This window comes from Symphalangus syndactylus, chromosome 4, assembly GCF_028878055.3.
Source record: "Symphalangus syndactylus isolate Jambi chromosome 4, NHGRI_mSymSyn1-v2.1_pri, whole genome shotgun sequence".
In the NCBI taxonomy this organism is placed as follows: Eukaryota; Metazoa; Chordata; class Mammalia; order Primates; family Hylobatidae; genus Symphalangus; species Symphalangus syndactylus.
The window spans coordinates 43,333,484-43,348,612 of NC_072426.2; the positions used below are offsets into that span (position 1 = coordinate 43,333,484).

General features: G+C 40.3%; 1 protein-coding gene across 3 annotated transcripts in view; it reads left to right on the plus strand.

Moving 5' to 3' along the window:
- The window catches only part of DDX50 (DExD-box helicase 50), a 47,962-nt gene that overhangs the window by 26,464 nt on the left and 6,369 nt on the right, over positions 1 to 15,129 (plus strand). For all 3 annotated transcript variants that reach the window (XM_055274521.2, XM_055274525.2, XM_055274524.2), the window contains 5 exons: positions 8,069 to 8,230; positions 8,669 to 8,788; positions 9,881 to 9,954; positions 10,862 to 11,021; positions 14,979 to 15,113. In XM_055274521.2, the coding sequence (XP_055130496.1) occupies positions 8,069 to 8,230; positions 8,669 to 8,788; positions 9,881 to 9,954; positions 10,862 to 11,021; positions 14,979 to 15,113 (651 nt within the window). The remainder of the gene's footprint in view (positions 1 to 8,068; positions 8,231 to 8,668; positions 8,789 to 9,880; positions 9,955 to 10,861; positions 11,022 to 14,978; positions 15,114 to 15,129) is intronic.

The following is a 15,129-nucleotide window of genomic DNA, read 5'->3' on the forward strand; positions in this document are numbered from 1 at the left end:
AGTCTTGAAGAAATTGTCTTGCTACAAAGGTTGGGAGAGAATTCCCCTTTCAGTGGACAATAATCTGTTTCTGTGATTTGGAGAATGGAATTCTCCATCCTCCATTCTGCTAGGTGACTTTGCTATTTAGATAGAAAGTATTAGTAGTATCTCATTACGAGTTATATGGGATTTTATGGATTAACTACAGAACCTGAATAGTTTTTTGTTTTTATTTTTAAATTGTAATTTACTTGTAAAAAGTCAAGTTTTACTTGGTTTCCCCCAGAAACAAATGCCTTCTACGTTCTTTTTTTTTTTTTTTTTTTTTTTTGAGATGGAGTCTCGCTCTGTCTCCCAGGCTGGAGTGCAGTAGCGCGATCTCGGCTCACTGCAAGCTCTGCCTCCCGGGTTCCGGCCATTCTCCTGCCTCAGCCTCTCCAAGCAGCTGGGACTACAGGCGCCCGCCACCACGCCCGGCTAATTTGGCTAATTTTTTTTGTATTTTTAGTAGAGACGAGGTTTCACTGTGGTCTCGATCTCCAGCTGGGTTTGGTGGTGCACCTGTAATCCCAGCTACTCAGGAGGTTGGGGCGGGAGGATCGATTAAGCCCCAGGCAACACAGCAAGAATCCCCTCTCTAAATGGATGAATGAATGAATCATTAAACAGTCTCTGGCAACACAGCAAGAACCCCCTCTCTAAATGAATGAATGAATGAATCATTAAACAGTCTCTGTCTCTCACACAGAGATACACACACACACACACACACACACACACACACACACACACACACTTTTGGAAAAAAAATTATTCGAAAGTTGGAGGCCTGGAAACCATCACTGATATCATGAATGTAGTATGTTCCTCTTAGGACAAATTATCAAGTAAAAAAAACCCTGCGTTCTTTTTTTTTTGAGATAGGGTCTTACTCTGTCACCCAGGCTGAAGTGCAGTGGTGCGATCATGGCTTACTGTAGCCTCAATCTCCCAGGCTCCAGTGGTTCTCCCACCTCAGCCTCCCAACCAGCTGGGACTATAGACATGCGCCACCACACCTGGCTAAGTTTTTATTTTTGTAGACAGGATCTCCTTGTATTACCCAGGCTGGTCTCGAACTCTTAGCCTCAAGCAGTCCTCCCACCTCAGCCTCCCAAAGTGCTGGGATTACAGGCATGAGAAAAAAACCTGTGTTGCAATTGAAAAATTCACTATGAAAAACCGTCCAACTTATTTAAAGTATATTTGTTTATAACCTTTTTTTCAAAAATTAGATGTTTCTTCTCTTGAAATATGTTTCTTAACTTGGGTTATATGATAACCACGCAGGTTTATTTTCTTCTTTAGCTAACCTTTCCCAGTTTCTTGTGAGGTCTTTTTGTATTCTTGTCTATACTTTAAATATTGGTATTCCTTACAGATCTGATTCTTATTCTACATATTTTTCATGGCGAAAAAAAGAATAGTGATTAATAGCATAGACTTGGGAGTCAGATTGGGGTTTAAATCTCAGTTGTGCTACTTACTAGCATAATTTTGTACCTACATACGTATGCACACATACTTACATACATATATTGTCCTGCTTTTAAGAAGTGGTATTTCATCTGCTTTTGGTGAAGAAAAAGTAAATTAAAAAAAAATATATTAGCCAGGTGTGGTGGCCCATGCCTGTTATCCCAGCACTTTGGGAGGCCAGGGCAGAAAGATTGCTTGAGCCCGGGAATTTGAGACTAGCGTGGGCATTTCATTTATATAGTAGATGTATTTTTAAAGGGAGTCTTATGCATGAATTAAACATCTTAAAATGTATTATGGAAATTGTATAAGCTTCCTATTTAAAGGGATACTTTTGAGCAGGCTGCCATGGTTCATGCCTGCAATTCTAGCTACTCAGGAGGCTGAGGTGGGAGGATCTCTTAGCGCAGTATTTTGAGGTTGTAATGAGCTATGATTTTGCCATTGCACTGTAGGTTGGGCGACAGAGCAAGACTTCATCTCTTTAAAATAAATGAATAATAAAAGGATGTTTTTGAAATTAAAAGAATTTCCCTGGGAAGCCAAGACAGGAAAATTTCTTGAGGCCAGGCATTCAAAAGCAGCCTGGAAACATAGCAAGAATCTGTCTCTACAAAAAATAAAAAAAATTGCCTAGGTGTGGTGGGACACACCTGTGGTCCAAGCTACTGAGGAGGCTGAGGTGGGAAGCATTTCTTGAGTCCAGGAGGTCGAGGCTACAGTGAGCAATGATCATGCCACTGCACTCCACCCTGGGCGACACAGTGAGACCCTGTCTCCAAAATAAATAAAATTAAAAAGGTGGTATTAAAAGTTACTTTCTTTTTTTACCATTTTAAGATTTAGACAGGCCAGGCATGATGTCTTATGTCTGTAATCCCAGCACTTTGGGAGGCCAAGGCAAGAGGATCACTTGAGCTCAGGAGTTTAAAACCAGTCTGGGCAACATAGTGAGACTTCGTCTCTATTTTATTTAAAAAAAAAAAAATTGTTTATTTAAAGCATTTTGATAGTGCATTTCTTTTCTTGAAGCAAGGAGTCAATTAGTATAGGAATATAGAAGTATAGATATGTATAGATAGATCTAATCACTCCTATGGCTCCAGTCATTTAGTATATGGTAATGATACCCAAATCTTTTTCTCACTGGGATCTGCCTCAAGAATACTAGACCTACTGGCCACAGACACACCAACCTTTATGTTCCTAAACCTGAATTAATTAACTTTCTACACTCCTATACCCACTCTGTCTCCAGCGTTCCCTAGGGCTAAATAATACATCTACCCATTGCTTAAACCAGAAATTTATGTGTCACTCTTGAATTTATTCCTTACCATCCAGCCAACTACATAGTATTTTTGGATTATATCTCCTATGGTTTAAAGTGTTCCATTTATTTCTTTTTTCTTTTCTTTCTTTTTTTTTTTTTGTTTGAGACAGAGTCTTGCTCTTTCGCCAGGCTGGAGTGCAGTGGTGCGATCTTGGCTCACTGCAACCTCCGCCTCCTATGTTCAAGCGATTCTCCTGCCTCAGCCTCCTGAAGCTTGTGTTACAGGCGTGTGCCACCATGCCTCGCTAATTTTTGTATTGTTAGTGGAGAGGGGGTTTCGCCATGTTGGCCAGGCTGGTCTGGAACTCCTGACCTCAAGCGGTCCGCCCACCTCCGTCTCCCACAGTACTGGGATTACAGGTATGAGCCACTATGCCCTGCCTGGTCCCTTTCTTTCTTTCTTTCTTTTTCTCTTTCTTCCTTTTTTTCTTTCTTTCCTTCCTTTCCTTTCCTTTCTTTCTTCCTTCCTTTCTTTCCTTCTTTTCTTTCTTTTTCTTTTCTTTCTTTTCTTTCCAGATGGAGTTTCACTCTTGTTGCCCAGGCTAGAGTGCAATGTTGTGATCTCAGCTCACTGCAACCTCCGCCTCCTTGGTTCAAGTGATTCTCCTGCCTCAGCATCCTAAGCTAGGACTACAGGCGTGCACCACCACACCCAGCTAATTTTTGTATTTTTAGTAGAGACGAGGTTTCACCATTTTGGCCAGGATAGTCTCAGTCCCGTGACCTCATGATCTGCCCATCTTGCCCTCCCAAAGTGCTGGGATTACAGGCATGAGCCACTGCGCCTGGCCTCTTTTTTTTTTTTTAAGGTGGAGTCTCACTGTGTCACCCAGGCTGGAGTGCAGTGGTGTGATCTCGACTCACTGAAACCTCCATCCTCTGCCCCTGGGTTCAAGTGATTCTCCTGTCTCAGTCTCCCTAGTAGCTGGGATTACAGGTGTGCAACACCATGCCTGGCTAATTTTTGTATTTTTAGTGGATACGGGGTTTTGCCATGTTGGCCAGGCTGGTCTGGAACTCCTGACCTCAAGTGATCTGCCGACTTTGGCTTCCCAAAGTACTGGGATTACAGGTGTTACAGGTGTGAGCCACTGTGCCCAGCCTGGTCCTTCCCTCCCTCCCTCCCTCCCTCCCTCCCTCCTTCCCTCCCTCCTCCTTTCTTTCTTTTCTTTCCTTCTTTTTTTTTTTGGTGGAGTTTCACTCTTGTCGCCCAAGCTGGAGTATGATGATGTGATCCCGGCTCACTGCAACTTCTGCCTCCCGGGTTCAAGCGATTCTCCTACCTCAGCCTCCTGAGTAGCTGGGATTACAGGCGCCTGCCACCATGCCTGGCTAATTTTTGTATTTTTAGTAGAGATGGGGTTTCACCACGTTGGCCAGGCTGGTCTCAAACTCCTGACCTCAGGTGATCCACCCGCCATGCCCTCCCAAAATGCTGGGATTACAGGCGTGAGCCACCGTGCTCTGCCTTCATTTATTTCTTACACCAGTTGCAGAAGCTAAACATCTGAGAATCATGTATAATGTATCTCTTTCCTTTATACATCATTTCTACTCCCTTGAGTATGTCCTTGCAATTTCATGAACTAATAGTTCTTGAATTCAGTTATGGTGTCACCTCTACTTACCTTTCCAGCCTCATCTTATACTTCCCTCTCATTTTTTTGTGCACACACTCCATACATGCCATGGTTTTGTTTTTTTTGTTTTTTTTGTTTGGGGGGGGCAGGGAGACAGGGTCTCACTCTGTCCCCCAGCCTGGAGTACAGTGGCACAATGGCTTATTGGAGCCTTAACTGCTTGGGCCCAAGTGATCCTCCCACCTCAGCCTCCCAAGTAGCTGGGACGACACGTGTGTGCCCCTACACCTGGCTAACTTTTTATTTTTTATAGAGATGGAATATCTACATAGCCCAGGCTGGTCTTGAACTCCTGGGCTCCAGCCATCTCCCGCTTTGGCCTCCCAAAGTGCTGGGATTACAGGCATGAGCCACCATGCTGGTCAGCTCTTGAATTTGTAGTCTACCTTGCCTAGCAACTCCTACTCATCCTTCAGATCTCAGTCCAAAGCATCACTTTTTAGGGAATCCTTTCTTGCCCCAAGCTAGGTCAGATTGTCCTCTTACAAAACCTCATTGCCTCTTAGACCCGTGCATCATCCATTACATTCGTTGTCTAAATTTATTTGCATGCCTAATTATTTGATTAATGTCCATCTTTCTGACCAGGATATAAAGACTATGAGGACAGAAGCAGTCTTATTTTTGTTCACCTTTTATCCCTAGTGCCCAATATGTTGTAGGTCATTATATATTTGTGGAGTAAATAGGTGGTCATTGCCACCATCTTAGTGAGGCCACTGATAACCTCTTTATTTCCTTTTTTAGAAACAGGGTCTTGCTCTGTTACCCAGGCTGATGGGTGGGTGATGGATCATTAAAAAAAAAAAAAATATATATATATATATACACACACACACACAATTTTTTTTCTGAGATGGAATTTTGCCCTGTTGCCCAGGCTGGAGTGCAGTGGCACAATCTCGGGTCACTGCAACCTCTGCCTCCCGGGTTCCAGTGATTCTCTTGCCTCAGCCTCCCGAGTAGCTGGGATTACAGGCACCCGCCACCACACCCGGCTACTTTTTTAGTAGAGACAGGGTCTCACCATGTTGGTCTTGAACTCCTGACCTCAGGTGATCCGCCTGCCTTGGCCTCCCAAAGTGCTAGGGTTACAGGCGTGAGCCACTGTGCCTGGTCGTATAATTTAATATGTTCATGATATTTTTCTGCTTATAATCATTCAATTGTTTCATATCATCCTTAGGATAAAGTTCATATTCTATTCCAATCTCATCTCTCACTCCCTAACCCCTCACCCCCGCTCCCTTTTCACTCTGTTTCAGCAGTGCTCAAATATTTGTAGGTTCCACTCCCCGTTCTTTATGTATGATATTTCTTCTACCAGGAACTCCCTAGCCTTCTGCTCCTTCTTTTACCTACTAGTTCCTTATGATGTCAGGTCTCAGCTTCAGTGCTGCTTTCCTCTCAAACAAGATTGAGTTAGATTTCCCTCTTAAGTATTCCTGTAACACTCTGAATCTATACCTGTGATAGCACACATCATACTGTATTGAATATGCCTGTCAACTGGTTGTCCCAGAGCCATTTCTTTATGAATGTTCTAGAACTAGGTATAATCCAGGCAGATAGCAAGCGCTCACTAAATTTATTCATGTATTCATGAAGCTATTTAGATACCAAGGCTGAAATACTGTTGGGGTTAAATTACTGTTATGAACTTCTGTTTTTTGAGACGGAGTCTCGCTCTGCCACCCAGGCTAGAGTGCAGTGGAGCGATTATGGCTCACTGCAACCTTCATCTCCTGGGTTCAAATGATTCTCCTGCCTTAGCCTCTCGAGTAGCTGGGATTACAGGCATTCATCACCACACCTGGCTAATCTTTGTATTTTTAGTAGAGATGAGGTTTCACCATGTTGGGCAGGCTGGTCTTGAACTCCTGACTTCAAGTGATCCACCCATGTCAGCCTCCCAAAGTGCTGGGATTACAGGCATGAGCCACTGAGCCTGGCCTGATCATCGTTACGAACTTTTTGACTTTAATATAGTGGCCAGGAATACTAGGAAGTGTATTTATAATACCAGGAAATTCGCAGCAGAGATGAAGATCTACCTAATATAAATAGGTTCAGTGTCACTAATGCAGCAGAGATGAGGATCTACCTAATATAAGTAGGTTCAGTGTCACTAAAAATTACAGACATGTAAATTAAAACATCATTGGGAAATTATTTTTGCCTATTAAATTCACAAAGATTACAATGATTTATAATATACAAGCTGGGTAGGGTATGTTGAAATAAATACTCATAGAGTATTGAAGAATAAAAGGTACACAACTTTTTTTATAATACAGTTTTTTAAATAATGCAGTTTCTGTTAAAATGCTACATGTTCATAATTTTTGACCCAGAAATTCAACTTCTAGATATGTATCCTACTGAAATATACAGATACTGAGGCATCCAGAGATACAAGTACAAAGTTACAAAGTTGTTCATTGCAACATTGTTTTTTTTTTTTTTTTTTTTTTTTTGAGACGAAGCTTCACTCTTGTCCCCCAGGCTGGAGTGCAATGGCACGATCTCAGCTCACTGCAACCTCCGCCTCCCGGGTTCAAGCTATTCCCCTGTCTCAGCCTCCCAAGTAGCTGGGATTACAGGCACCTGTCACCACACCCAGCTAATTTTTTGTATTTTTAGTAGAGACAGAGTTTCACCATGTTGGCCAGGCTGGTCTCGAACTCCTGACCTCAGGTGATCTGCCTGTCTCGGCCTCCCAGAGTGCTGGGATTACAGGTGTGAGCCACCGTGCCTGGCCCATTGCAGCATTGTTTCTAAAGGTGAAAATGTGAATACAGCCCAAAAGTTCATCAGTAGGATATTGCTAAAATAGATGCTGGTGCATCCATATGAATAAATTATATACAGTTTAAAAAAATTAGGTAGCATTTTATCTATAGATGTGGATAGCTAAGATACACTAAATTTATCAAGTAGGTTACAAAACCCTACCTATGTAATATCCATGTTATAAATAAATACATAAAGTCATAGTATATGCTAGTGTAATGTGAGTATGTGTGTATTAAAAAAAAAAGTGGCCGGGTGTGGTGGCTCACGCCTGTAATCCCAGCACTTTGGGAGGCCGAGGCCGGTGGATCACCTGAGGTCAACGAGTTCAAGACCAGCCTGATCAACATGGTGAAACCCTGTTTCTACTAAAAATACAAAAATTAGCTGGGCATGGTGGCAGGCACCTGTATTCCCAGCTACTCGGGAGGCTGAGGTAGGAGAATCGCTTGAACCTGGGAGGTAGAGGTTGCAGTGAGCCAAGATCGCTCCATTGCACTCCAGCCTGGGCAATAAGAGTGAAGCTCTGTCTAAGAAAAAAAAAAAAAAAACTGACGGAATATTTACCAAACCCTTAGCAGTGAATTATTTCTAAGTCACTAGTATTAGGGAAGCTTTTACATTTTATGTTAAATATTTTCTGTCATGTTTGACTTTTTTTTTTAACAGTAAGCATGCATTGTTAAAATTATCAAAGTAAGATTTAAAAACATGCAAAAGGAGCACAGACTAGATGATGTTGTGGTGCTATCAGTTGCAAGTATGAGCTGTACACTTAATTTTCTACCCCTTTCTCAAATAGAATGCCCAGTGTTTACATGGGGACATTGCACAGTCACAAAGAGAAATTACACTAAAAGGCTTCAGAGAAGGTAGTTTTAAAGTTTTGGTGGCAACCAATGTGGCTGCCCGTGGTTTGGACATTCCTGAAGTTGACCTGGTGATTCAAAGTTCTCCTCCTCAGGTAGGAAATGGGATTTGATTTGGGAAAAATAAGAGCAATTTTATAAATTCCCATTTAATTTACAACATATTGCTTGGGATGTGAAAAATATGTCATCTCTTCTTGCTCTTAGCCATTTTTTGTTAGTGTGATATTAAATTTATCAGATTCTGATACCTTTGCAGATGATTAACTGTATTGTTTGTATTTGAAGCATGGAGCAACAAAATCAGGCAGAGAATTATAAAAAGTTGCCATAAAGAAACCTGGGATGAGGTGGATTAAAAGGTTTTAAATCATATTGCCTTTACCCCAAAATCCACACATATAAATTGTTTGGAATGTTGAAAAGGGCAACAGGATTGAAATAAATATATTATTATTAACATTATTATTTGGATTCCAGAATGACTGGAACTTGCTAGATTTTTAAAAAGTATTACCTCTTATAATCTTTAGGATGTTGAATCCTATATCCATCGCTCTGGACGCACAGGTAGAGCTGGACGGACAGGGATTTGTATATGTTTTTATCAACCAAGAGAAAGAGGTCAACTAAGATATGTGGAACAAAAAGCAGTAAGTAGAGTTAAATTATTTCAGGCTTATTGTCTAAATGGTGCCTTAAAAGAGAGCTCTTCTTATATTTATTCTTACAAGTAGGTCTTCATAACTTTTCTCAGTTTAAGCTGCATTTGGATGTGAAGCCTGCAGAGATCTAAATTTATATTAGCTTCAAGACTTTAATACAGCTTTTATCGTGAAGACAGTGGAGCTGACTTTCTCATCTTTTCCTTGAATTTCTCTCTTCATACTAAAATCAGAAGTGCATTGTGATTTCAGTACTTCTTAGTCCAGCATTGTAAATGGGTGACTAAAAGATTGTCTTGGTATAATAGTTCAGATTCTTTTAAGTATGGTACAATAGACAGTTTCTAAAGAAACTGTACATTTTCTGTGGTCTGGATTTTTTGTGGTATTTCACATTTTTTCCTATTTTTATATGTGTTTTTATATGCTATTTCATATACTTTGTAAAATGAGATAGTGTAATAAGGAAAAAAGCTGATAGATTTAAACATCTGTTTTTTGTGTTTTTTTTTTCTTCAAATCAGGCTTGTTTTACAAGTGAAATTCCATGATTGTAACTAAGGGGCAATTCAAAAAATTATTTTTCTCTTTCTGAAATTTGTAATTGATGATTTATTAGAAAAAAAAAAAAACAGATCTTGGCTGGGTGCAGTCGCTCAGGCCTGTAATCCCAGCACTTTGGGAGGTGGAAATGGGCAGATCACTTGAGGTCAGGAGTTTGAGACCAGGCTGCCCAACATGGTGAAACTCCATCTCTCCTAAAAATACCAAAATTAGCTGGGCATGGTGGTAGACACCTGTAATCCCAGCTACTATGGAGGTTGAGGCAGGAGAATTGCTTGAGCCCGGGAGGTGGAGGTTGCAGTGAGCCAAGATCACGCCACTGCACTCCAGCCTGGGCAACAGAGCAAGACTCTGTCTCAAAACAAAACAAAAAAGATAAAACTGATCTTTTAATCTGCTAGGGCTATGAAATCTTTAAATCCAAGAAATAGAAATTCAACGAACTATTAAAATATTAATTTGGGAATTAATTGTAACGACTTCCATTTTTCTTTAATGTAACTCTTTCATTTTCAGGGAATTACTTTTAAACGTGTAGGTGTTCCTTCTACAATGGATTTAGTTAAATCTAAAAGCATGGATGCCATCAGGTATGCTTTCTAAACTTGCTGAATAATTGTTTCTTTTGTATTAGGCTATTCATCTGTAAGCTCTCCCAGTTCAAATAGCAGAAAATTTTAATCACCAGTTTTACCAGCAGACATTTAGTTATATTAAAATATAAAAATGTCGGTCAGGTGTGGTGGCTCATGCCTGTAATTCCAGCACTTTGGGAGGCTGAGGCGGGCGGATCACGAGGTCAGTAGATCGAGACCATCCTGGCTAACACAGTGAAACCCTATCTCTACTAAAAAATACAAAAAATTAGCCAGGCGTGGTGGTGGGCACCTGTAGTCCCAGCTACTTGGGAGTCTGAGGCAGGAGAATGGTGTGAACCCAGGGGGCGGAGCTTGCAGTGAGTCGAGATCGCACCACTGCACTCCAGCCTGGGTGACAGAGTGAGACTCCGTCTCAAAAAAAAAAAAAAAAAAAAAAAATATATATATATATATATATATATATATATTATATATATATATATATATAAATAAATAAATGTGGCTGGGCACTGTGGTGCATGCCTGTAATTCCAGCACTTCGGGAGGCTGAGGTGGGCAGATTGCTTGAGCTTAGGAGTATGAGACTAGCTTGGCCAACATGGCGAAACCTTGTCTCTACAAAAAATACAAAGATTAGCCAGGAGTGGTGGCTCATGTACCTGTAGTCCCAGCTACTTGGAAGGCTGAGGTGGGAGGATTGCTTGAGCCTGGGAGGTTGAGGCTGCAGTGAGCCAAGATTGTGCCAGTACGCACCAGACTGAGTGACAGAGCAAGGCTCTGTCTCAAAAAAAAAAAAAAAAAAAAAAAAAAAAAAATTACTCCTTCTTTTTCCCATTTATTTTCTTATCTTTTATTTTTTCCCTGTGTCTTGACCAAGAATACTATTTTTAAACCATAGGTCTCTGGCTTCTGTTTCTTATGCTGCTGTTGATTTTTTCCGACCATCAGCTCAGAGACTGATAGAAGAGAAAGGTGCAGTGGATGCATTGGCTGCAGCTTTAGCCCACATTTCTGGTGCATCAAGCTTTGAACCACGATCTTTGATCACCTCTGATAAGGTAGAAATCTGTGAGAAAATTGTGCGTGAGTGGGAAAAGGTTAAAATTGAACATAGTAAATATTGTATAGTGAATTATTGTGCTTTTTGTGCAGAAAAAAACTGTTTTGCTCTATGAGAAACTGGTCTCCTTATTTTCCTCTACTCCCTAATAAATCCTTTTTTGACAATCACCTCTTCCAAATTTTTCAAACCCACAGAAAAACTGAAAGAATAATGCAGTAACCACATACAATCCACCTAGATTCGGCTGTTAAAAGTGTGTATCATTTGCTTTATATCCTTTTTTATCTCTAATTTGTAATTAAAAAAAATGACATGTAATAATTGTACATATTTATAGGGTATGTAGTGATGTTTCAATGCATACCATGTATAGGGATCAGATCAGGGTCATTAGCATATCCATCGTCTAAACATTTATCATTTCTTTGTTTTAGGAACCATTCAATATCTTCCTTCTTGCTTTATCACTTTATAAGAATATTTTTTTGTTTTTGTTTTTGTTTTGTTTTTTTTTTGAGATGGAGTCTTGTTCTGTTGCCCAGGCTGGAGTGCAATTACGTGATCTTGGCTCACTGCAACCTCTGCCTCCCAGGTTCAAGCAGTTCTCCTGTCTCAGCCTCCTGAGTAGCTGGGACTACATGCATACGCCACCACGCCTGGCTAATTTTTGTATTTTTAGTAGCCTCACCATATTGATCAGGCTGGTCTCAAACTCCTGACCTCAGGTGATCTGCCCTCCTCAGCCTCCCAAAGTGCTGGGATTACAGGCGTGAGCCACCTCACCTGGCCTGTATTTTTTTTTCTAAACCATTTGAAAGTAAGTTGAAACACCATGATATCATCCCTAAATATTTCAACATGCATCCTCTGAGAATAAGGATATTCTGCTACATAACCACAATATAATAAGCTCATCTGTGAAAATTAATGATAGTTCTGTATCATCATCTAATATTTAGTTTATATCCATTTTTTTCTCATTATCCTGAAAATGTCTGTTTGTCTGGGTATTTGGAGAGAAATATAGGAAATGCTCACTTTGCACAGACCTTTGTTAACTGAAACTTGTATCCCAGAACCTACATTTCATTTTGTAAGTTTCCATGGAATCCTGCAAAGTAAGAAATAGACTCTGCACAATTAACACAGTAGCATGCAAAGTAAGTAAGAAATGCCTGTGTGTGTGTGGAGGGGTTGTGTAAGTGTAACACCATCTGAACTGGCCTGCTGCCAGATTCATATCACCACACCAGAACCATTGGTGCAGGTAGCTCAGAGATTTTTTACTTATTCAAGTATAAGTGAGGGGAGTTTCTTGGTGAAGAGAATTTTAAATAAGAGTTCCGTTATGTCTGAGTGGAGAGAGAGAGTGAGCGAACCTGGTCCTGGAGACATCTATAAGACTAGAGCCTGCTGGTGGGATTTTCAAATAATAACAAAACAGACTAATTTTGGGCAGCACATCCCTGTGATGGGGAGGAGGAAACAAAAAGGGCAGGGCAGGTTCACTTGGATGTGACTTATTTGGTGTAGCACAAATGAATGCTGCTGGGGTATCTGATGGTTTCTACCTGGTAGGTGTTAATAGTTTAGCTAAATGTCATTTTGCTTCGAGTGACTTATTGGGCTCCATTCCATTTATCCATATGTACACATATACCTGTTTGTATGTATCTTTTTAAAAATTCAGGATCTAGTTAAGTTTTACATGTTACATTTGGTATTATGTCTCTTTAGTCTCTTTTAGTCTGGAACTGTTTTCTCATCTTTTTAATTTTTTTCTGATATCGATTTGGTGAAGAGTCTAGGTCGGTTGTTTGGTAGAATATCTCACTGTCTGGATTTGTCCGAATCTCTTCAAGCATCATTTAACTTTTGCCTTTATCCTCTTTTAAACTGGAAGTAATATCAAAGCTTGACTTTTATGTTCAGGTGAAATGTTTTTGGCAAGGGTACTTTATAGTTAATATGTACCTCATATTGCATCACATCAAGAGGCATAGAATGTTAGGTTGTTCCAGTACTAGTAATGCTTAGTTTGCATTTGTTTAAGATGGAAACTGCCATATTATAAAGGTGTATTTTACTCTCTGTAATTAGTAACTTGTGGGGTGATACTTTAGCATTGAGCAAATATCCTATCCCGAATAACCCACCAAACGCTTCTTAAGACAGTATTTAAAACATATTTCTTTAGAAAATATTGAGATTTGAGCTAAGAAGTACCTAAGAAGTTATTTAGTCTCAACCCTCATCCAATAAAGAATCCTTCTTTGGCAGATGGGTCATTTAATCTCTGATTAAATATCTTAGAAACATGGTGTTAGTGGCTTTAAATTTCTTTCATGGGTTAAACCAAAATCCAGTCTTTATCATGAATGTCCTATAGGCTTTTCCTCTTGCTATCTCCTTGACATCATCTCATCACTCTCCCCTTTCTTATTTCAGCCACCCTAACCTATTTGGTTTTCCTCAGACATAAACTTAACTATTACACAAGGCCTTTGTACATACTTTCATTGTCTTGAATGTTCTTCTCCTCTAATAAGCATGTTGCTTCCTCCTTTACTTTATTCTGGTCTCTGCTCAAATATCATAGCAGAGAAGTCTTTCTTGATCACTCTAAAATAGCTTACTCCTCCCTACACTTTGTTCCCTAAGCCCTGCTTTATTCCTGTTCGTGATGCTTATTACTATATGATATTCCATATAATTGCTTATTTGTTTACTGTGTACCCCCCCCCCACCCAACCCCACATACAGGTGTAGGTATATGCACATGCACTAGAATTTACTGTCCATGAGAGAAAGGACTACTTACTGCTGAATCTCTAGCACCTAGTACAGTCTGTGGCACATACATAGGGGGCACTCAATAAATATTTGTTTGCTGAATGCATCCCCATATCTTCTTAATGTTTATTCTTTTGCTATTAGTGAAGCTTTATAGAACAAATAATTTTTGCTTATGTAACACTCCTTCAAAAGTTTGAAGAAATTGGTCAGGCATGGTGGCTTATGCCTGTAATCTTAGCACTTTGGGAGGCTGAAGCAGCAGATCACTTGAGTCCAGAGGTTCGAGACCAACCTGGGCAACCCCATCTCTACTAAAAACACAAAAATTAGCACGGCATGGTGGCATTCACCTGTAGTTCCAGATGCTTGTGGGGCTGAGGTGAGAGGACTGCTTGAGCCCAGAAGGTTGAGGGTGCAGTGAGCTGAGATCATGCCACTGCATTCCAACCTGGGTGACAGAGCGAGACCCTGTCTTTAAAAAAAAAAAAAAAAAAAAGGTTAAAGAGATTTATGTTGTATTTTTTATTTTTTTTGAGACAGGGTCTAGTTCTGTCACCCAGGCTGAAGTGCAGTGGTGCAATCTCGGCTCACTGCAACCTCTGCCTCCTGGGCTCCTGGGCTCAAGCCTCCCAAGTAGCTGGGACTATAGGAGTGCGCCACCATGCCTGGCTAATTATTTTATTTTATTTTTTGTAGTGATGGTTATTTCCCATGTTGCCCAGGCTGGTCTCAAACTCCTGGGCTCAAGTGACCCTCCCGCCTCGGTTTCCTAAAGTGCTGAGATTACAGGTGTGAGCCACCACACCCAGCCAAGGTTTTCATTCCAAGCTGACTTTGACTCCTTCAACATTTCCTTAATTCTTCACTACTTTGTTGTCTTTCTTGGCTCTGGTTTGCTTAATTCTTAATTCTCTCTTAAAGCATAATGGTTAGAATTAAATAGAGTCTTACGGCAGTACATAGGATAGTACTTTCAATTATCTATAAACACTATTCTTATAATAATGTAGTTTCAAAAAAATTTTTTAGCTAAAATGTTATACTTTTGGCTCATAAGAAATGCACAGTTAAGTCTTGAAGGATTATAGAATTAGAATTTCATTGTACTGCTGCTGATGATTTATTTCCAAATGTAATGTGGTTTTTATTCCTTAAGGGGTTTGTGACCATGACTCTGGAAAGCCTAGAGGAAATACAGGATGTCAGCTGTGCTTGGAAGGAACTTAACAGAAAGCTGAGTAGTAATGCAGTGTCTCAGATTACCAGAATGTGCCTCCTGAAAGGAAATATGGTAGGCTTTTCTAGAC